General features: G+C 35.6%; 1 protein-coding gene across 1 annotated transcript in view; it reads right to left on the reverse strand.

Moving 5' to 3' along the window:
• The window catches only part of LRP1B (LDL receptor related protein 1B), a gene marked incomplete at its 3' end in the record, with an annotated part of 2,351,282 nt that overhangs the window by 124,866 nt on the left and 2,201,909 nt on the right, over positions 1–24,507 (reverse strand). Inside the window, exons 95-100 of the mRNA XM_082630936.1 lie at positions 21,315–21,437; positions 15,477–15,602; positions 14,656–14,793; positions 13,024–13,158; positions 9,741–9,860; positions 7,868–8,109 (exon numbers count right to left, since the gene is read on the reverse strand). Of these exons, the coding sequence (XP_082487062.1) occupies positions 7,868–8,109; positions 9,741–9,860; positions 13,024–13,158; positions 14,656–14,793; positions 15,477–15,602; positions 21,315–21,437 (884 nt within the window). The remainder of the gene's footprint in view (positions 1–7,867; positions 8,110–9,740; positions 9,861–13,023; positions 13,159–14,655; positions 14,794–15,476; positions 15,603–21,314; positions 21,438–24,507) is intronic.

Below are 24,507 nucleotides of genomic sequence, written 5' to 3' on the forward strand. Positions count from 1 at the left end.
GCTAGTCAAGACTGAGTCAGTCTTTTGGTCTGATTGGAAGGAGATGATATGTGAGTGAAGGAGGGTAGAGTGATCCACTGAAGTTCTTGGCTCTGTCCTAGAACTACCCTTAATAGAACTAAAGCTTTGTATAACACTGGGTTTGGGGGAGGAGTTAAAGAAACAACTCTGATATATATGGATTTTTACTCACAGTTAATTTAATCTAAACTGAATTTAAAAGCTAATAATATAGCTTCTTTTAAAACCAGCTTATTGACACCTACTACTGATAAAAAATAGTGTTCCAGATTTCCATCAAATGATATACACAGAGTTCAAATATTTATGGTAAATACCTCTGAAAAAGGTAGTGAAGACTTCCAGATAGGTGTCTCTGATTCGTTTCAAATACAAAGCTTTAATTATTTAGTAGGATTAAAGTAATTTAATCCTACTGTGATAGTATTTGACTCTTTGGTTGTATGGGAATGGGCCAGGCCCCACCAAAATAAGTCTTTATCTGTTATTTCTCTGCCAATTTACTTCAAAATATAAAATACATAATAAATTGACAAGCCCTAAAACAAAAAAGGATAAACTACAACCACAAGTCTAAACAAATGTTCTAGTTTATTTTTCTCAGAAGGAATAACCATGATAATCAATGTGTCCGTCATACACCAGTAAACAATATTGTTCTATTTTGGATGTTCCCTGAAATATAGTTATTAGGAGTCAGAAGAAATGATTACACTATCGAATTGATCTCTTGCCCTAGAAGAGAACTATATTTCTCATATTGTTAAAAATGAAACAATTTACCCTGTATATTTTTGAGTTTATTTTGTAATGTAAAAACAAAGTGATGATTCCCAATATGATCTCATGATGAAAAAAACCCTCATGTTCACAATATATTATTAAATACTATAAAATATAGAAAGTTCTAGAAATTTTAGGTATTATTAATTACCATTCTTATGTAACTACAGAAAATGTATTAAAACAAACACATAATATCATGCAATTAAAATGAATTGTACCCAGCTATGAGAATAAAGGTGTAGGGAAGTGTTTTATTTTATATTTTTTTTATTTTCTATTTTTTCAGGTTTGCTATTCTTTTTTTTTTTTTAAATTTTTTGCCTTATAACAAATTTAATCAGTTATACATATACATATGTTTCCATATCCCCTCCCTTTTGAGTCTCCCTCCCAGCCTCCCTATCCCACCCCTCCAGGCGGTCACAAAGTACAGAGCTGATCTCCCTGTGCTATGCGGCTGCTTCCCACTAGCTATCTACCTTACGTTTGGTAGTGTATATATGTCCATGCCGCTCTTTCACTTTGTCACAGCTTACCCTTCCCCCTCCCCATATCCTCAAGTCCATTCTCTAGTAGGTCTGTGTCTTTATTCCTGTCTTACCCCTATGTTCTTCATGACATTTTTTTTTTCTTAAATTCCATATATATGTGTTAGCATACAGTATTTGTCTTTCTCTTTCTGACTTACTTCACTCTGTATGACAGACTCTAGGTCTATCCACCTCATTACAAATAGCTCAATTTCATTTCTTTTTATGGCTGAGTAATATTCCATTGTATATATGTGCCACATCTTCTTTATCCATTCATCCGATGATGGACACTTAGGTTGTTTCCATCTCCGGGCTATTGTAAATAGGGCTGCTATGAACATTTTGGTACATGTCTCTTTTTGAATTATGGTTTTCTCAGGGTATATGCCCAGTAGTGGGATTGCTGGGTCATATGGTAGTTCTATTTGTAGTTTTTTAAGGAACCTCCATACCGTTCTCCATAGCGGCTGTACCAATTCACATTCCCACCAGCAGTGCAAGAGTGTTCCCTTTTTTCCACACCCTCTCCAGCATTTATTGTTTCTAGATTTTTTGATGATGGCCATTCTGACTGGTGTGAGATGATATCTCATTGTAGTTTTGATTTGCATTTCTCTAATGAGTAAAGATGTTGAGCATCCTTTCATGTGTTTGTTGGCAGTCTGTATATCTTCTGTGGAGAAATGTCTGTTTAGGTCTTCTGCCCATTTTTGGATTGGGTTGTTTGTTTTTTTGTTATTGAGCTGAATGAACTGCTTATAAATTTTGGAGATTAATCCTTTGTCAGTTGCTTCATTTGCAAATATTTTCTCCCATTCTGAGGGTTGTCTTTTGGTCTTGTTTATGGTTTCCTTTGCTGTGCAAAAGCTTTTAAGTTTCATTAGGTCCCATGTGTTTATTTTTGTCTTTATTTCCGTTTCTCTAGGAGGTGGGTCAAAAAGGATCTTGCTGTGATTTATGTCATAGAGTGTTCTGCCTATGTGTTCCTCTAAGAGTTTGATAGTGTCTGGCCTTACATTTAGGTCTTTAATCCATTTTGAGCTTATTTTTGTGTATGGTGTTAGGGAGTGATCTAATCTCATACTTTTACATGTCCCTATCCAGTTTTCCCAGCACCACTTATTGAAGAGACTGTCCTTTCTCCACTGTACATTCCTGCCTCCTTTATCAAAGATAAGGTGACCATATGTCCGTGGGTTTAACTCTGGGCTTTCTATCCTGTTCCATTGATCTATCTTTCTGTTTTTGTGCCAGTACCATACTGTCTTGATTACTGTAGCTTTGTAGTATAGTCTGAAGTCAGGGAGCCTGATTCCTCCAGCTCCATTTTTCGTTCTCAAGATTGCTTTGGCTATTCGGGGTCTTTTGTGTTTCCATACAAATTGTGAAATTTTTTGTTCTAGTTCTGTGAAAAATGCCAGTGGTAGTTTGATAGGGATTGCATTGAACCTGTAGATTGCTTTGGGTAGTAGAGTCATTTTCACAATGTTGATTCTTCCAATCCAAGAACATGGTACATCTCTCCATCTATTTGTATCATCTTTAATTTCTTTCATCAGTGTCTTATAATTTTCTGCATACAGGTCTTTTGTCTCCTTAGGTAGGTTTATTCCTAGATATTTTATTCTTTTTGTTGCAATGGTAAATGGGAGTGTTTCCTTGATTTCACTTTCAGATTTTTCATCATTAGTATATAGGAATGCCAGAGATTTCTGTGCATTAATTTTGTATCCTGCTACTTTACCAAATTCATTGATTAACTCTAGTAGTTTTCTGGTAGCATCTTTAGGATTCTCTATGTATAGTATCATGTCATCTGCAAACAGTGACAGCTTTACTTCTTCTTTTCCGATTTGGATTCCTTTTATTTCCTTTTCTTCTCTGATTGCTGTGGCTAAAACTTCCAAAACTAGGTTGAATAAGAGTGGTGAGAGTGGGCAGCCTTGTCTTGTTCCTGATCTTAGTGGAAATGGTTTCAGTTTTTCACCATTGAGGACGATGCTGGCTGTGGGTTTGTCAGATATGGCCTTTATTATGTTGAGGAAAGTTCCCCCTATGCCTACTTTCTGCAGGGTTTTTATCATAAATGGGTGTTGAATTTTGTCGAAAGCTTTCTCTGCATCTATTGAGATGATCATATGGTTTTTCTTCTTCAATTTGTTAATATGGTGTATCACGTTGATTGATTTGCGTATATTGAAGAATCCTTGCATTCCTGGAATAAACCCCACTTGATCATGGTGTATGATCCTTTTAATGTGCTGTTGGATTCTGTTTGCTAGTATTTTGTTGAGGATTTTTGCATCTAGGTTCATCAGTGATATTGGCCTGTAGTTTTCTTTCTTTGTGACATCCTTGTCTGGTTTTGGTATCAAGGTGATGGTGGCCTCGTAGAATGAGTTTGGGAGTGTTCCTCCCTCTGCTATATTTTGGAAGAGTTTCAGAAGGATAGGTGTTAGCTCTTCTCTAAATGCTTGATAGAATTCGCCTGTGAAGCCATCTGGTCCTGGGCTTTTGTTTGTTGGAAGATTTTTTATCACAGTCTCAATTTCAGTGCTTGTGATTGTTCTGTTCATATTTTCTATTTCTTCCTGATTCAGTCTTGGCAGGTTGTGCATTTCTAAGAATTTGTCCATTTCTTCCAGGTTGTCCATTTTATTGGCATAGAGTTGCTTATAGTAATCTCTCATGATCTTTTGTATTTCTGCAGTGTCAGTTGTTACTTCTCCTTTTTCATTTCTAATTCTATTGATTTGAGTCTTCTCCCTTTTATTCTTGATAAGTCTGGCTAATGGTTTATCAATTTTGTTTATCTTCTCAAAGAACCAGCTTTTAGTTTTATTGATCTTTGCTATCGTTTCCTTCATTTCTTTTTCATTTATTTCTGATCTGATTTTTATGATTTCTTTCCTTCTGCTAACTTTGGGATGTTTTTGTTCTTCTTTCTCTAATTGCTTTAGGTGCAAGGTTAGGTTGTTTATTCGAGATGTTTCCTGTTTCTTAAGGTGGGATTGTATTGCTATAAACTTCCCTCTTAGAACTGCTTTTGCTGCATCCCATAGGTTTTGGGTTGTCGTGTCTCCATTGTCATTTGTTTCTAGGTATTTTTTAATTTCCTCTTTGATTTCTTCAGTGATCACTTCATTATTAAGTAGTGTATTGTTTAGCCTCCATGTGTTTGTATTTTTTACAGATCTTTTCCTGTAATTGATATCTAGTCTCATAGCATTGTGGTCAGAAAAGATACTTGATACAATTTCAATTTTCTTAAATTTACCAAGGCTTGATTTGTGACCCAAGATATGATCTATCCTGGAGAATGTTCCATGAGCACTTGAGAAAAATGTGTATTCTGTTGTTTTTGGATGGAATGTCCTATAAATATCAATTAAGTCCATCTTGTTTAATGTATCATTTAAAGCTTGTGTTTCCTTATTTATTTTCATTTTGGATGATCTGTCCATTGGTGAAAGTGGGGTGTTAAAGTCCCCTACTATGATTGTGTTACTGTCGATTTCTTCTTTTATGGCTGTTAGTATTTGCCTTATGTATTGAGGTGCTCCTATGTTTGGTGCATAAATATTTACAATTGTTATATCTTCTTCTTGGATCGATCCCTTGATCATTATGTAGTGTCCTTCTTTGTCTCTTCTAGTAGTCTTTACTTTAAAGTCTATTTTGTCTGATATGAGAATTGCTACTCCAGCTTTCTTTTGGTTTCCATTTGCATGGAATATCTTTTTCCATCCCCTTACTTTCAGTCTGTATGTGTCTCTAGGTCTGAAGTGGGTCTCTTGTAGACAGCATATATATGGGTCTTGTTTTTGTATCCATTCAGCCAATCTGTGTCTTTTGGTGGGAGCATTTAGTCCATTTACATTTAAGGAAATTATTGATATGTATGTTCCTGTTCCCATTTTCTTAATTGTTTTGGGTTCGTTATTGTAGGTCTTTTCCTTCTGTTGTGTTTCTTGCCTAGAGAAGTTCCTTTAGCATTTGTTGTAAAGCTGGTTTGGTGCTGCTGAACTCTCTCAGCTTTTGCTTGTCTGTAAACGTTTTAATTTCTCCATCAAATCTGAATGAGATCCTTGCTGGGTAGACTAATCTTGGTTGCAGGTTTTTCTCCTTCATCACTTTAATTATGTCCTGCCACTCCCTTCTGGCTTGTAGAGTTTCTGCTGAGAGATCAGCTGTTATCCTAATGGGGATTCCCTTGTGTGTTATTTGTTGTTTTTGCCTTGCTGCTTTTAATATGATTTCTTTGTGTTTAATTTTTGACAGTTTGATTAATATGTGTCTTGGCGTATTTCTCCTTGGATTTATTCTGTATGGGACTCTCTGTGCCTCCTGGACTTGATTAACTATTTCCTTTCCCATATTAGGGAAGTTTTCAACTATAATCTCTTCAAATATTTTCTCAGTCCCTTTCTTTTTCTCTTCTTCTTCTGGAACCCCTATAATTCGAATGTTGGTGTGTTTAATATTGTCCCAGAGGTCTCTGAGACTGTCCTCTGTTCGTTTCATTCTTTTTTCTTTATTTTGCTCTGCAGCAGTTATTTCCACTATTTTATCTTCCACCTCACTTATCCGTTCTTCTGCCTCAGTTATTCTGCTATTGATCCCATCTAGAGTATTTTTTATTTCATGTATTGTGTTTTTAATCGATGCTTGATTCATCTTTAGTTCTTCTAGGTCCTTGTTAACTGTTTCTTGCATTTTGTCTATTCTATTTCCAAGATTTTGGATCTTGGAAATAGAATCTTGGATCATCTTTACCATCATTATTCTGAATTCTTTTTCAGGTAGACTGCCTATTACCTCTTCATTTGTTAGATCTGGTGGGTTTTTATCTTGCTCCTTCTCCTGCTGTGTGTTTTTCTGTCTTCTCATTTTGCTTATGTTATTGTGTTTGGGGTCTCCTTTTTGCAGGCTGCAGGTTCGTAGTTCCCGTTGTTTTTGGTGTCTGTCCCCAGTGGCTAAGGTTGGTTTAGTGGGTTGTGTAGGCTTCCTGGTGGAGGGGACTAGTGCCTGTGTTCTAGTGGATGAGGCTGGATCTTGTCTTTCTGGTGGGCAGGTCCACGTCTGGTGGTGTGTTTTGGGGCGTCTGCAGACTTTTTATGAGTTTAGGCCACCTCTCTGCTAATGGGTGGCGTTGTGTTCCTGTCTTGCTAGTTGTTTGGCTTAGGGTGTCCAGCACTGTAGCTTGCTGGTCGTTGAGTGAAGCTGGGTGCTGGTGTTGAGATGGAGATCTCTGGAAGATTTTCGCCGTTTGATATTATGTGGAGCTGGGAGGTCTCTTGTGGACCAGTGTCCTGAAGTTGGCTCTCCCACCTCAGAGGCACAGCACTGACTCCGGGCTCCTCAATTTGGGATGATGTGTTGTCTATTCATGTATTCCACAGATGCAGGGTACATCAAGTTGATTGTGGAGCTTTAATCCGCTGCTTCTGAGGCTGCTGGGAGAGGTTTCCCTTTCTCTTCTTTGTTCTCACAGCTCCTGGGTCTCAGCTTTGGATTTGGCCCCGCCTCTGCGTGTAGGTCGCCGGAGGGCGTCTGTTCTTCGCTCAGGCAGGACAGGGTTAAAGGAGCAGCCTCTTCGGGGACTCTGGCTCACTCAGGCTGGGCGGGAGGGAGGGGCACGGAGTGCGGGGCGAGCCTGCAGCGGCAAAGGTCGGCGTGACGTTGCACCAGCCTGAGGCGCGCCGTGCATTCTCCCAGGGAAGCCGCCCCTGGATCCCGGGACCCCGGCAGTGGCGGGCTGCACAGGCTCCCGGAAGGGCAGTGTGGGCAGTGACCTGTGCTCGCACACAGGCTTCTTGGCGGCAGCAGCAGCAGCCCCAGCGTCCCACGCCCGTCTCTGGGCTCCGCGCTTTCAGTCGCGACTCGCGCCCGTCTGTAGAGCCCCTTTAAGCAGCGCTCTTAATCCCCTCTCCTCGCGCACCAGGAAACCAAGAGGGAAGAAAAAGTCTCTTGCCTCTTCGGCAGCTCCAGAGTTTTCCCGGACTCCCTCCCGGCTAGCTGTGGCACATTAGCCCCCTTCAGGCTGAGTTCTCGCCGCCAGCCCCAGTCCTCTGCCTGCGCTCTGACCGAAGCCCGAGCCTCAGCTTTCAGCGCTGCGCGCCCCAGCGGGCGAGCAGACAAGCCTCTCGGGCTGGTGAGTGCCGCTCGGCACTGATCCTGTGTGGGGATCTCTCCGCTTTGCCCTACCCAGGTATGTGGGGGGTTTCTTGCCTTTTGGGAGGTCTGGGGTCTTCTGCCAGCGTTCAGTAGGTGTTCTGTAGGAGTTGTTCCACGTGTAGCTGTATTTCTGGTGTATCCGTGGGGAGGAAGGTGATCTCCGCGTCTTACTCTTCCGCCATCTTACCCGGAAGTCTCGAAGTGTTTTATTTTTATACAGGGAGAATACTGGGAGGAATCACTGAATATATTAATTACCTCTTATAATCAGATACTGTGATTGACAGATTACAAAAACAGGGAAGTGGGGGAAGGTGTGAGCCTTCAAATATTCAATTTTATTTACTTACAATCAAGCCACTGTTTGCTTGCCTTTTTTCTCTGCCATGTATCATTTTGTAGAAAATTCCGCCTGGATTAAACTGAGTACTCCAAATAATCATATCTCTCTGATAATATACATCCATCCCTGTTATCCTTGAATTATGTTCAAAATGAGAAATTTGTTGATGATCGCCACTGTAGTTGAATGGATATATAAAACCCAGGATATCAGTGTCATTAGCAATGTAGAGAACTTGATCTTCAGAGCCTGGAGATTATTATAATAAAATACAAAAATAAAATAAATTTCAACTAATGTAAAAGCAACGAATGTACTTTTAAATTAACTTGAATTGTTATTCTTAACACAGTTTCTTGCTCAATAAAAATAAACTGGGTTTATACCATCTTTTAGTCTTCATGACATTTCTAAAACACACTTAACTAAACATTTCTAAGAGTTATTAATGGAGGTTTTCTTAGGTCAAAGCTTACCTTATGGCTAGAAATTAGGTATTTGTAGTAGATATCCTTTTTATGAAAAGGGATTTCTATTTGGTAAGTCACAATACCTTATGTTTTAATGTTTTGGATCTGAATATTCAAATACCATGTTATATACTCATTAAGCCTCAGACATTTCTGAGCATTTAGTTTATGCACCTGAATGATCATTACCTTAGGCTAAGAAATAAAAATTACAAGATGAAGAGTCTTCTTCTTCCAATATTCATATATGTCAAATGTTCTTTTATTTTTATTTTATAAAAATATCAGTGTTTATTATATTAACATGCCATAATCTCAATATTTTCTAGAATCTTGCTAACTGGAACCATGTAGCCTGAAATTTTGACACCTACAATACAATACTGATGTAATTTGCATACTGAGACAAGTAAAACCCTAAACAGAATCCTGAAAATAGTAATTGAAATATTAATGAAACTGTAAAGAAAGACTGAATTGCATATATAATATGTGCAAATTAAAAAAAAATAATACACGAGTTGTAGTTCAGCTCTATAGGCTCAATAGCTCTCACTTAGTAAATGGTTACTATGTGATAGGAGATGTATTAAGTCTTTGACAATTTATCTCCTCTTACAACAACCATGGAAAGTAAGGATTAGGCCTCCCATTTTACAGGTGAGGAACTGAGGCTCAGAGAGTTTAACTTCCCCGAGGCCACACAATCGGGTGCAATGCTGGGATTCGAATACAAGTCTGTCTAATTCTACAGCCCATTCTTGCTTGATTCACTATATCATGTTGCTTTCCTCTTGTAATAACTGTCATTAACATTGTTAATCATACCCTGTAGCTAACAATATTTAAATTACAATATTATTTAGTAAGAACATAAAAGCATTAAAAGCCATATCTAAGAAGCCCCAAATATATATCTGTAATTTAATTTTTTAAAAATGATATTCATAAATAGAGGAGTTCTGAATTTGAAGACATAATTTTATTTTAAAACCTTTAAGTTCTTACTCAAAATTCCATTCTCCTTATAATGCTAACATTTAATTTAAACCGTTATTTTTATCCCAGTGGTATAATGTTTCCTCAAGTACATTGAGAGCAGGCCATAAAGAAAGATACTTCATATTCTATCACATTGGCTTTTAAATTTTACCTCCTGATAAATTGTTTCAAACACAAAAGTGATTTTAATAGTAGTCAGGTATTTGACAGCCATGTTTATAAACCTTTCCAGATTAGATTAATTAAGAATGATAATAAATTGGACAATTTACCAGTGTTAAAAAGAGAATTATTTTATATTTTCAGGCATTAAGCCATTGCTAAAATGCAATATGAAACATTTTTTTCCCATAAAATGTTTACAGCAAAATTATAATAACATTTAAAGTAATGGTTATATATCCTTACCTTTTGCTATGCAGGTGTTATTTCTTTCTTGAAAATTCTGGTCGCACACACATTTATAGGATCCTTCCATATTTACACATTGGTGGGAACACGTGCCAAACACCAAACATTCATTAAGGTCTAGAAAAGAAGAGCTCAAAATAGCACCATCATAACCCCAATTAGTACTGTCATTCTTTCCACTTTTCAAAAAAGACAAATGTATTTTGTGTCCTTCAACTTATTATTCCTATTTCTTTCATTGTCTTTTCAAACTGTTAAGTCTGTGACTTGCTATGTAATATTTTCCAGCCATAACAATTTTTTCACAAGTTTCACTATAATGACTCATCAATTGTTTGTGCATTGCTTGTTAATCCACTTAACACATTGAAATATCCATTTCAAACTTCCCTAGTATTTTCATTCACTCAAATAAAGGTTGAGTTTTCTGATTACCTGCCACCATACCTTTGCACATGTCATATGATATTCCTGTGTCCTGTAATGCCCTTGCTTTTTACATAGAAAATTTCTACTCATCTCTCAAGATTCACCTGAAGTGAAGCCTTCCTTGGTCTTCACCAATATACAATAATGGTTATCCATCTCCTAGATTCTCCACTTTTTGCTCTCTTGGAATTTCTATCTTATGCTACACATATGAAATACAGTTCATATGGTATTTCATATATGTGGTCACATATTCATATCCCCTACTTGACTGTCAGTCCCTTGGGATCATAAATTAGTATTTATTCATTTTTTTTATTGCCAACATTTTGCACAATTCCTGGCAAAGAATGAAGATATGGATACACCTCTAACACACTTCTGGCTTCATGTATACAAAGTGACTATGTAACAAGAAGGGCCAAGTGAACAAACAACAAAATCCTGAATGCCTACATAAAAATAAATATATATAAATCATAAGTAATAAATAAATCTTAGGCAATATCCTATGGCTTAGCACATGCCTCAAATTTTAAAGTTTTAAGCAGGGCCAGGATTGAGGTCAGGTGATTCTGGTGAATTATCTACTTTCTTTTTCTTTACCTCCTCTACTTCTGCTTTCAATCAGCATAAATTCCTCTGCCCCCTTTATCACTTATAGTTGCCCTAATTACATAATAAATCTGTGAGATAAATCCTCCTCTTGAATTAGAGGAATTTAAGGATAAGCACAGCAATAATAATTTTCTCTTGTTTAGCACTCAGCAGTGTTCCAAAGCCTCAGTTTTAGAGATAAGGACTTTCCCAGTAACATTTGTAAGTGACAGTGCCAAGGCTTAAACTCAGGCTTCTTGATTCTATTGTCTCTACTATGATACTTTGCCCACGGTGAACTTACGTACTCTCAGGAGTGCCATTCTGCGTTTAATTGAAGTGTAGGCTAAAGAGACAAAACTGAATTTACTTGTTAACAAATGCTATACCAGGGATAAGTAAAATACATGGTACCAGCTCTCAGCCATCAAAAAAGTATTACAATAAATTTTTATTCGTTTTGGCACCTGTAACTTTGAACAGGGAGTTATTTGTATCTGTGGTTTCTCTTTGAGATGAAATCATAATCAGTGAAAATCTGCATGATTTGATAAAATCTCAGTTCTCTCACATGGCCCTGTATTGGCCAGAATCACCGTTTCTTCTCATCTCTATAACCATGTCTATGTCGGGAGCTTTTGAAGAGGATGGAGTAATCTCACACATGTCCAGTACTTGGAACATTGCCTGGCATGCAACAACTATTAATCCGTTTCTATTTCTTCCTTGCTGTTCCCTTACGTTTTTCTTCCCTTTAGATATTTTAATTGAAGTGCTTTGGCTTTAACATCAAACAGTGATTTCTTATGCTCTTTTTGAGCTACCTATAGAAAGGATACAAAACATTTAAATTCTTTGGAATATAAATCAAGGTAATGTCTTTCCCCTTCTCCATACCAAGTCAAACTGCTTTTGTCTACTATCAAAACTTCATTTATTACATGAAGATATATATTTTGTTAGAATTCAGAAGTTACTCATTTGCACAACAGAAATACTAGATTCATAGTGATTTAAAATGAAGAATGTAGCTTGTAGGTTATATCTGTCATGGAATATAACTAAAAATAAAGAAAATTTCAGGATCAGAATTTCTAAATTTAGTAAGTATATACAGGAAACAGAGCCCACTATTCACAAATAAGCATTAGAAAATTAATGCTATTTGGAAGTAAATCTTGAAGAGATTGTGTGTGTGTTTGTATACAACTGACATAAAGTTTCTCGAAAGAAGAAATAATCCAGTCGAGAAATAATTTGCTTTTTTATTAAAATGGAGAAACTTAAGTTGCCAGTTTTCAGTGTTCCCTGTTAATGAAGAAATAAAATGGCATGAATAATCTAAACAAGTATATAACTCAAAATGTTCATATATATGATGTGATTACAATTATTTCCCCTTTGGATGAGAATAATTAATTTCAATAATTCCATTTTGATTGACACAATGTAAAAATCACTTTTATTTACCCAAGAATAACACAAGGAGACAATAGAGAAGAGAGCTTGTAGAAGAAAGCATTTTACGAGTTGAATTTTCCCTGGATAAGCCAGACTTGGATAATTTAGGTTTGGCTCTAACCACGATAATATCAATATTAATGGAGAAACTGGCAGAAAGTGCATATAGGTCTGTATTTCATGGCTCTGTAGTTAAAGACCTGGTGTAAATTATATTTACATATAACTTACTATGAGATTCTGGCTCCCTTACATGCTCAGTTTTTAAATGATCACAAGTAAGCTGATAGAGATTTATTTAAAAACTGTCTTTGAATTTTAGGAGACACTCTTGATAATATAAAGCACTGTTTAAGACATGGTGTTAGGACAAAAGCCCACAATTCTCTAAAAGTGAATTACCTATCGCAGTATTGCAAATGCTACAACTCAAGAGAAGTGTGTGATCATAAACATGTTCTTTCGGGAAGGCCTCTAATTCTTCAATAGTTTCTGAACCAGCAATTTCGTTATTTGCATTTCAAAACAAAATTGTAACAATACAATAGAAATTCCTGCAGGTCTGAATCTGCTATACGAAAGGCTTTGTAAGCCTCAGCAACGGTTAGCTTAGCAGTGCAAACAAACAGTCTCTTGACCCCAGGGACTTTCACTCTCATAAGTAAAACGGTATCCTGTAGATATGCACCATTCTGATGAAAATCAGTCCCCTGTCATCTCACAATTTAGCAGCTTTGGGAGTCTTTTCTAACCTAAAGATTTAAGAGCAAGCTGTTGAGGAAATGTACTATACCTTCACACTGTCTGTTTTTCATGTTTCTCTGAAATCCAGGCTTACAGCGACAGAAAACAGATGTTTTTATTTGATTACAATATGCATCATCTCCACATGGATTCACATTATCTTCACAGGTATATTCAGCGGGAGCTAGGATTTAAAAATATGATCAAAACTGATATAATTCTAATTCCTGAGTGGGAGTTTACTACTTTTCTTAATTTGAAATTACACTTATTATTCCATAGATAACTCTTTTTGAATTTATAAGATTACGGTCTTCTCCCTATATAAGCCCTCATTTCTTATAAAGGTATAGAAGCAGATAAAAACCAAAATCAATTACATTAGGGATAGTTTAGACCAAGCTGCGAACAGCTGATATTTACAGCTGTGATTGAGCTATACTACTTTCCAAAAGGAATTCGAGAATCAATGGCTCTAATGACAGTCTATCTTTACCATGGTACAATGTACAAGAGTCACATTCTTCTCTAAGAACCAAACCATTTCCTAGAAGCTACCTAGAGATGTAGGCATCTATTGCTAACTTAAACTTAGTATTCAGGAACTCAGTCAAGGGTACTACCATGTTACTCAAGCAAGAGGTTAAATCATCAGTTCCTAAACACATACAGGGAGCAGCATTTGAGTTTGTAATATGTTCCAATGGACATGGACTGCAATACAAGTTAGGACAGACTATGTGTTATTTGTAGTTTCCAGCATGGTAGTTGCAACTTCATTGCTTTATCTCCAATTCAGGAAAATATTTTAGAGTGCAAATAAAAGAGAGGGACATTTTTATAGGGGTAACATTGAATTAGCTCTATTTTACTTAAACAAATCTAATTACATGAGAAATATGAAAACCTTAATTATCAGAAATATAATGTTAGTTCCCACTGATTCTTGACTATTTTGTAATTAATTGAAATACACCAGTGGAATTATATACACCACGATTGAGATATACATGGCCGTATCCTTGTGGATACTGCTTCAACATCCAGTGAGGAACAACTTATGTATAAATGAGAAAAAAATAAAAGACTCAAGAATTGGAACTATTTTGTGACTTTTACAAGCAATAAGAATTAAAGGTCATAAGCTTAATTAGTTTTCTCAATATGGAAAAATCAGATATCAAACATTAAACACAAAATTATTCACAATCAAGGTCTCATAACTCAAGTATCATAGCACTCTAACTGAATAAAATAATGATGTCGTTTTTGAGAATGACTCAGCAATGGATTAAGATTTTAAAACATTAAACAAATTATTAAGACCTTTACCATCATTCAAATGAATATCACTGTTTGTAAAGTTCAGAAACTATTAAATTTATATTTTATAAATAAAATATTAAGGAATATAGATTTCTTTGATGATATCAAGGTCTGTATTTGGATGAAGTTTCAGCTTTAACAAATATACCCATAGCAAAATCAACCTTTCCTACCTCATACTTTAAATTAATTAAAATGATATTCTAAGGTTACTTTGGCAAAGGCCTAAAGACAAGTATTACTTAAGCACATTTTGAAGAGCAATCTTTTCTCACAGCAGTAAAGAAAATTTTAGTCATGTTGAAGCAGAAACTGAACTTGTGTGTCGCTGCATTTTAACAGGAAACAAACTCACTTATTCTGCAGGCTTGTTCGTCTGAACCATCTCCACAGTCATCAAGCTGATCGCACTGGAGGTCCATGGGGATACATTTTTTATTACTGCAAGCAAACTCATCTTTTTTACAAGGTCTTGCTTTATATGTAAGCTTACCTATAGAGTTATTTAAAAAATGGTCAGCACTTCAGAGAATCAAAACAAATTTATTGAGTCTATAACAGGTTTAAGATTTTGCTAAACACTATGAAAAACATAGATCCATAATCCTTTATTTGAAGCTCTTGGGGCTAAATGAAAAAAAAAATTCTGAAATTTTTGATTCTTAGAAAAATACACACAGTATTTACCCTATAATAAATAACACTATATTTCCACAGGAAAATTTTTTGAATATTCACCCTAAGTGAGATTTTTTTTTTGGTTTTGCTGCATATTTTAGTAAAGCTTTTGGTTTTTTGAGTTTTAATTTCTGAATTGTGAAAAATGGACTGTGTACGCATACATACAATCTATATAAACACTTTTCCCCCAAGAAGTTGTTTAACAGAATATTTTAAACCACTATATTGTTTCTCTCATTCAGTACTTTCTAGAATAAAGTACCTATAACCAATGGAGATTTACAGACCTGGAAGGAGTGGATAAAGTTGCACAGCTCTACTATGCAAATCAAATGTTAGTGGATTATCTTCATACCCTGTCAGAAAATCAAGTGCCTGAAAATATACCCTCAGACATGCCACATGAAAATATTTTTTTTAATTTTTTGAGCCCTAAAATCATTATATTATCTGTAGCTGTCACTGAATCAATTATTTCACATTAAAAAGATTTACCACCACAGGGATCTTCATCTGAATTGTCCCCACAGTCATCAACCCCATTGCACATTTGCTCAGGCTGCAGGCATATTCTGTTATTTCTGCATCTGTGCGGTCTTGTGGGTGGGCAAAGAAATTTTTCTGAAAAAAAAGAAAAAACAAAGCAGCTCCTTTGGGTACACTGACTTATGAAGAACCATCCTTCTTTTGTCTTCCTTTTATTTTCTTCCTTTTCAAATCCATAATCTAGCTTTTCTGAATATCTTTTGTTGTGGAAAGTGCTTACATGTAGATACTAGAAAAATGTGTGATAATAGAAGGTATGATCCTAGTTATTTATATTAACCACAGAAAAGAGTACACAGCTGAAATGTTGAATGAAGTAAGAAAAAGAGCCAAACATCATGGTTTTATTTCCAAATGCTTTATCTTAGCTGACTTCCCCTAGTGTACCAAATTAATTTATGCCTACGGTTTATACAACATGGCAGGACACAGCTATCTGAAAGAGCAATTTCACACAGAATAGAGCTTGAGCAAGCATATGTTATGGATCCAAAATTGAAAATAGGTCATTCAGAAAAAAAAAAAAATCCCAACAACACTATAACTGTGTTTCTTACTCTCTGTCTCCATAAACAAATGGGCCGATATGTATTTAAGGCAAATAAGGTGATCTTATTTATTTATTTTTAATGTGTGTGTGTGTGTGTGTGTGTATGTGTGTGTGTGTGTGTGTGACTTAAATAAACAATTAAAGCCAGGGAATTTTACACTTGTCCTTTCCATCACTATCGAATCTGAAGACTTCTACCCCTAAAGTAGGAAACATCTCTAATGTCTTCCCAGTCTCATATGCGGAATACTGCATGGTTCTATCATTGGTCCCCTGATGTTCTCACTTTTGAATTCCCTGCTTAGATATTTTCATTCATTCTCATGGATTTACTTGACACTATATTCTGAAGACTTTCAATTTGCTATCTAATTCTAGCATCTCATAGTTAATTATAGGATGTTCCCTTGGGAATTTAAAATTCAATAAGTTCAAAGCTCAATTCTTCATCATCTTCCCTTGACCGCCTTCTCCTCAAACAAGCTCTGTCATATTTCCATAGTTTAGTTTGTGGCACATAATAGCCACAAGTTTGGGATTTTTCTAAATGCATCTCTCACTATGCTTCAACTCTTATTAGTCAACAAGTGCAGTTGGTATTGTCCCAAATTTGCCCTCTTATCTCCATGCATAGCCAGTTACAACTCCAACAGCTCAGCTATTCATTATTTCTTACAGAGATGACTGTCGTAGAATCCTTAATCTCAGTTTCATTGCCCAACCTAAAATCCTCCCAAAGCCACCAGAACAGCAATCTGATAATTTCTTCCATAGCTATTCATCACTTCCAGAATAAAATTTAAGATACTTTACATGGCATAACAGACTTATCATTATCTTGTCCATGCCACTCCTACAGACTCATCCCTTGTCACTCTTTATTAGCTCCTTAAATATGGCATATTCCTTCTTGCCATTTTCCTTGTTTTAATTAAAGTCTATTTCTCACTCTAAGCAGAGTTCCTCCCCTTCAGGTTTTTTAGGAATGTCTCTTAAATTGCTCAAACCTCATGTTATCTCATATTTGAAGACATCATAATTTCCTACTATGGCTTCCAGAACTTTGCTACTATATATTCACATTCTATTTTTTAAAATAAACTAAAAACAAAAACTGTTATTTTGAGGGCCAGGCATTTGGTTGTATTTTTTTCTTATCGCTATTTTCTCATTAACCTTATAAACATCACTCCCTCCCCAATTCACTGAAGACTGTAGCACCGTCCCTCACAGCTATTGCTCTCCATCTAAATTATTCCAGCATCCTAGGTGACATCAACATCCATATGAGCAAACCAGCCAATAACTGCACCTCTTAACTTCCTGATTTTCTCATACCCAAGGTCCTTTTACTCTAATCCACCTAGGCCACCCATTCTTCTAGAAGGTTGTGGACATGGGTGGATTTCAACAAATTTATCTTCTTAATTCATCCAATGACAGTTCCTGCTGCCTGCAGATAAGAAACACTGACACAGCCAGATTTGCTATTTCCTCCAATTGCTTCATTTACAAAGTCACTAATTTTAAAACTCTGACCAAATTGTGACAACAATCTCCAATTAGCCAACTTTTTAATTCAACCAGTCTCATTAAAGATGTTTTTTCAGTCTTACCTGAAACTTTAGCCCATTGATACGTCTAACTCTTCCTTATTTACCATTGCTTTTTTTCTCTTTACTTCCCTTTCTGTTGACATTAGATTCCACATTCTATTTTTAATTTACTTATTTGATATTTATTGATGACCTTTATATGTTGGACATTTTTCTAAGTCCTTTTAGAAAATCACGTGTGTCCAAATAATCTGGATTCTCTGGCCCTTTTGCTTTTTTCATCTTAATTATCTAACAGAATCCCAAACTTAGATGAATGAAACCATCTGCTATCCCAATGTCTGCATCTGGGAAGCCCAGGAATGTTGCAGATGACCATACTGCAAGACCAACTGATATCACAAATATGAATATTTATCAATGCCAGATAGGACCTGAACACTACTTGGAAATCATTCATTTATATCTATATCTATACTTATATCTATCTATATATAATGTCACTCTTACCCTTTGCAGTAATGATTCAAATCTGCATTCCTTTTGAATCTCCCTACCACACCAACATTTCATATTCTATACATGAACATGCTTCCTTACTATACATAAAAAAAGTGGAAATAAAAAGATTTAAAAAATGTTATTATATCATTAAATATGTGTACATCCACCTGCATCTGCATATAGTCTATCAACTCATTTCAAGGGGTCACTACCCTTATCTAAAACTAATTTTTTCACTTGCTCTGAAGCTTAATTTCCCCTGCCTCTTCAGGAACTATCCCATCTTTCTTGAAACATTTTATTACCTTTGTATTTCTCTTGTCATACTTCCTTTTTTTTTTTTTTTGCTTATCCTTTTGTTATCACTCACCTGAGTCTCTTCTGGCTGTTAATATTTATCTAGATGTTGGTGGCCCTCAATATTCTATCCTAATCCCCTCCTTTTATGTTTTACTCCCTCCCAACCTAAATCTTACAAATTCCATAGTATTTACTACTACATTTTATGCTCTCAAATTTGTATTTCTAGACCAGCTCTTTAAGCTCTAGAACCAAATATCTAGCACCTACTTGAAATGTGTACTTGAATGTCTCCTCAGATGCATCTCAAGCCAGACTTCTAATCTTTACTTGCAAAACTGTTCCTTTTCCTGTGTTCCCCATCTATTCAAATGTGCAAGCGAAAACAGCCTATAAATTATACTGGGCAACTTCCTCTCTCTTGCCTCCTATAACTACTCCATTATTTAATCCAATTCATTTTGCTTTTTAAATCACATTCAAACTGTGTATACTTTGCCATCATGGTCTGTCATTATCTTAATCCAAGCTATCCGCATAGCTTGCCTTGAGCTCTGCAATTGTCTTAACTATTCTTGCCTATTTCTATCCAATATTTGTGAAATATAAATATGACTATGTGCCTGCCTCCTCTATTTTAAATTCTATAGTATTTTTAATTGCTTTCAGGCTAAATCTAAAAATCCCTATCTAGACTCATAAGTTTCCATGTATCTCTTCGCTCTCTTCAGTTTCATCCATTATCCATCTTGCTCTGTATTCTCCAAGCACACATATCTTTCAGCTTCTCTAGTAAACTATGGTTTGCTCTACCTCAGGGCCTTTCTACATCTTGTTTCCTTTGCCTAAAATGTTGTGTCATCCACTCTCACTCCATCCCTTTCACCTACCTGGCGGCTATAAATTTCTCAGACTCAAACTCAAATGTTACTTCTTATAATCCAAGATTGAGTAAAATCCTTCTTTTCTATATTTTTATAACTTATTTTACTTTTTCTTCATTGCGCATATCATAGTTTATAACTATATATTTTTGTGATCATTAATATCCCTCTTCCACTAGACTCTCAGCTCTGTGAAGTCTGGGTCCATATCTGTTTCTCTCATCATTATATCACCACAAATAACCACAGTCTCTAGCTTAACAAATATTTATTAAATGAATGATTGATACTTTCCCCCACACTGTTCTCTATGCCTATGGTGACTTTTATCCTAGATCTTTCAAAACTGTAGCTTTCTGAATTCCCCTTCAGGCAGAGTTCATCTTATCCCTCTCTGCCTTGTCTTTACTTAATTCTACTATTGCTTAAAATATAATTTATGGAAATTATTATTTTCCAACCAGAATAAGATCTCCTTGTCAAAGAGAACCATGTTCTGTTCAGGTTTTTTTTTTTATTCCAATTACTTAGCACAGTCTCCAGAACATCATAGCTTGACTCATGTTGATACTGATGACTGAGGGGAATGCAAAAATATTCACAGAATTAAGCTGGATGTATTTTACAAGTTTTCCAGCAGCTATGCAGCATGTCCCTGAGAATCACTTCCTTGAAGTGGCTCTTGGGGGGTGACTCTGGAGCCCCACGTGGTTAATTAGTTTCCAAACATGTCCTATTACACTCAATAGTTTTGTGCTGAAGTGGAATAGAGAATAGAAGAAAAAAACATAGTTTATAAAAATAATAGATTTTGGCTTGATATTGGTAAACTCATATATTTTCAACTATTATGATTCAGAAACAATACTATCTCTGGTCATTCTCTAGAGTTCACTTTGTAAGATTATGTAGAAGAACTGAAATTGAAATTTAGTTATATCACGTATCAGTTGTACCTACAGAGATCAATTCTCTAACTACTGTTTTTGCAAGTTTTAAAACATGTTTAAAATAAAGCTGCCTCTTTGTTTCAGATTTTTTTTCTTCAACTGTAACATTTGTAGTCAATATCATCATCTATCAAAATAATTAGTTTAATTTGATATACCAAATAGAACATAGAATTTAAGAACATACACTCATGCTATGCTTTCTTTAATTCACCTGATGTGCTATTTAGTTATATCCAAAGTAGTAGTATTTTTCTTTAAATTAAAAGTTAAATTACCTTTTTTGCTGAGATTAGCAAAAGAATGAGATGAAGAACAAAAGTGTTTACGAAATACAGGAAATCATTTAATTTGGTGATCTAAAGGCACACATTTATATTTATAGTTCGTGGTTGCATAATCACACTTGTGACTAATGTCCGAAGTAACTTGAATTTGAAGAAGAAATAAATTTTGTTAAGATTTTCAGATTTAAATGTTAAATAACTCCTAATTGCAGTTCTCTGCCTAACATTTGTAAGATATATATATATAGATATAGATAGGTAGATAGATATAGATAGATAGATAATGTCTGTATATCTCTATGTATATTTATTTCCCTTCTCTGAATAACCACAGTCTCAGTAGTGGGTGACTTGTGGAAGTACATGATTTGATTATGCACATTTTTTCCATGCTTATATGTCAAAAAAATTGTTTTAGCCTAAAACACCAATTGGGAATAAAGCCAAAGTCCTTATATGAACCTTACTCAATTCAAAAGGTCAACTACTCTAAATCCTCCTAGACAGACCATAATCTATTTTTTGAATAGTGTTAACATGTGCAAGTTCAGATTTAGGAGGGCTCTCTATAAAGTCATAAACTTTGAGTAGGGTTATCTCTTATTACCTGACCAAAAGCTGTATCTGTGGTTATACTTTATCTACCTAACCCCAGGACGGTAAAATTTGTGGTTCACCTCACCACTTCATCGATTCATGCTGGCGCACTACATCAGGAGATGAGAGTACAATCTAGAGCCACGTGAAATGCCATACCACACATGTCAGGGGCTTCGTCAGAGTTGTCTCCACAGTCATCTTCTCCATCACACACCCAGAAATGTAGTTTGCAGAGGGAATTATTGCAAAGGAACTCATCCGCTCTACATATATTTCCTCCTTTATTTTAAAACAAAAAAAAGACAGAGGGATATAGCATAATTAATTCCAGTCAGCAAAACACACCCCTAGAGGGGTGGGATAGGGAGGGTGGGAGGGAGACACAAGAGGGAGGGTATATGGGGATATACGTATACATATAGCTGATTCACTTTGTTATACAGCAGAAACTAACACAACATTGTAAAGCAATTATACTCCAATAAAGATGTTAAAAAAAAAGAATACAGGGACATTCTAACTTAAAATTAAATACATCCACCACAGGCAAAGGACCCAAAGTACGAATAAACTTAGTTGTATGTCTAGATATGTAGCAATATATAGCAGAAACAGCAATGGTTAGGGAGATAGGAACTTGCTTTGTCTTGCTTTGGAAAAGTGTATTAATTTCTATGGGGCTCAACATCTTCATATGCTACAAAAGAGGTATGGTTAAGATTTATAAATTCATATTTGTAAGGAGTACATGGGGAAACCACACAAAGAAACTTGATGGGAATTTAAAATTAAGATTAATAAGATTGCTCTCAGAGAATTATATTACCAATTTAAATTTCATATATAAGTAGTATCAGTTCTATATTGGTGAGATTTGATGATTGAAGGTATTAACATATTAAAAATGGATATGTTTATTAAAACACGGAGCTGGGGAGTGATGGTGCTCATCCTTGCAAGCCTAGAAAATTCCAAGAAAGAAGCATTGTTCATTTTATGTATGTACTTTGGAGAGAATAATGAGCCTAGGCTTGTGAGAGTCAATAAGCTCTTCTTGTTCTGAGTTTTGACTTGCACACTAATCTCTAGTAATTCACTTCCAGTAGCAAAGATTTAACTTAGGAAATCACAGAATCAGATTTGGGTTTTAGAATGACAACACTAGCTACAGTGAGGAAAACTTAGAAATGAAGACAGGAAGAGTAAAGCCAAGGTGGGAGGAAAAAGACCAATTTGAAGAGGGCTTGCAGCAATTCAGAAAACAACTGATGGAAACCTGATTTAGAGTAGCTACATTTGAGAGCTCTTCAGGAGGTAGAATCCTCAGGATCTGATGGCTAACTAGATGAGGGTGGTAAAGGAGAGTGAGTAGTCAAACACAGTACTACTCAATTTTTGGCTTGTTTGGATCATTCAGTGAATGTTGGTGTCATTCAATAAATAAAAGATCACATTAGGAGGATCGGGTTTAGTGGAAATAATGACACAATTCATTTAGGTTACTGGTAAGACAATCATGTGGTGATATTTAGCAGGCTAGTGGATAAATGTGTCTGAAATATGGGATAGGTTTCTGAGGTGTAAATGTAGAGTCGGGAATGATCAGAATACAGTTATTATTTGAAATTTAGAAAAGAACACAGAGAAAATCAGCGTTTAAAGTTTGAATAGATAAAGAGGAATCTACCAAAGAGACTGAGAAGTAGCCAGAGTTGTTGGAGAAATACCTGAAAACTTTTCTAACAAGAAGGTAATAGCACATTTAAATGATGTTAAGAGAGTAGTTTTAGTGAAGTGGTAGTGGGTTTAGTGAAGTGTTTGTAGTTGGTTATTATAGATGAAGAATTTGTAGTCCAGAAGTCCCTTAAAGGGGAGGAAGAAAAGAGGAAGTTAAGGAATTCAGTAGACAAGGTAATGTTGAGGATACAGAAGAGAGAAAAGGTAATTCAGATAATGAGTTCCTTGAGAATCAAGAAAGTGTGAAGGATTTGAGATCTAAAGCAAAATAAAAGGATTATCCTTAGGCTGGAAGACAAGTCTTCCATTTCAAGATAAAGGAAGGAGGAAATGCTAGGCACAGCTATATGTAGCTTAGTTAATTTTGTGTCTAGATGTTGAAAAAAGCTCATGATTTTTACTATTGCTATGAGGTGGAATATGAGAAAATAAATCAACTTTTTAAAAACCAGATATGGTTAATGGTAGAGAGAGATGATTAAAAACACATAGGTAGATTGCTTAGAATCTTGAGTGGTAGTTGAAGCTGAGGCCAGGAATTTATAGTGATACCATTCAGAACGGGTCTAAGTTTTCCTGCAAAAATGCTTAACAGAACTGGTACAGCTTAAATTGACACCTCTGAGCACTAACAAACTAAGACACAGAAAAAGGCAGTTCCTTGGTGAGTGCAGCAAGGTGAATGTCACCATGTGAGACTTCTAACAGTACAATATCTGGCATTGGGATGCCCCTTTCTTTCAAACATCGGCAATGTTCAACTCTAAAAATGCCCTGATTTTAAAAATAATCTCAATTATCAAAATCAATGCAAGAAAATATATTACCATTTAGGAAGTCTGAAAACAAAAAGATATAACATGAACAGCCTTTAGTATTAAAGATATGAATATTGGTTTGAGGTGAACTTTGGCTTAATTCAATATCAAAATCCATAGAATATGAAATAGAGTTGTATTCTTTCAGAATAAAGATTCTAATGACTAAATCTCATCGCATGTTTCATTCTAAAATGGACTAAATTCAAACAGAATTTGCGAACTCTTGACATCCTCTGATTATTTTAAAAAACTCTATTTGTAGCACATCAGTCTTGTTAAAAGGAAAGAAAATGAGTTCCCAAAGGTATTGCATTACATAATATTATCATTTTCCCCATAAGAGTGTGGGACATGGGACTTGCTTGGCAACCCAGTGGTTAAGACTCCAGGCTTCCACTGCAGGGGACACAGGTTTGATCCCTGATGGAGGAACCAAGATCCTGCATGCCACAAAGTGTGGCCAGAAATAAATAAATAAATAAAACAAAAAAAAGTGTTGGACATGCCACTATTTTTATTAAGAAGAAGAGAAATATAAATGAAATCATAATTGTAGCAGAAAGGCAAAGGTTTTATGATAACCTACGAAAGGTTTCCTATTGTACTAGGAAGAATTTGCATTGCAAAATATGCATGGGGGGTGGTTTCCAAGACATCTTAACAAGCTTATTTTGAAATGGCATGAAGCACACATAAACAATTAAAAACAGTTATAATTTAAAGAGATTAGCTGGATTAAAATCCCGGTTTCCTAGTCATGTTCTTGATCAGCTCAATGGGAGATTATTAGA

Source organism: Mesoplodon mirus (assembly GCF_964341445.2).
Source record: "Mesoplodon mirus genome assembly, chromosome: 8".
Classification (NCBI taxonomy): domain Eukaryota; kingdom Metazoa; phylum Chordata; class Mammalia; order Artiodactyla; family Ziphiidae; genus Mesoplodon; species Mesoplodon mirus.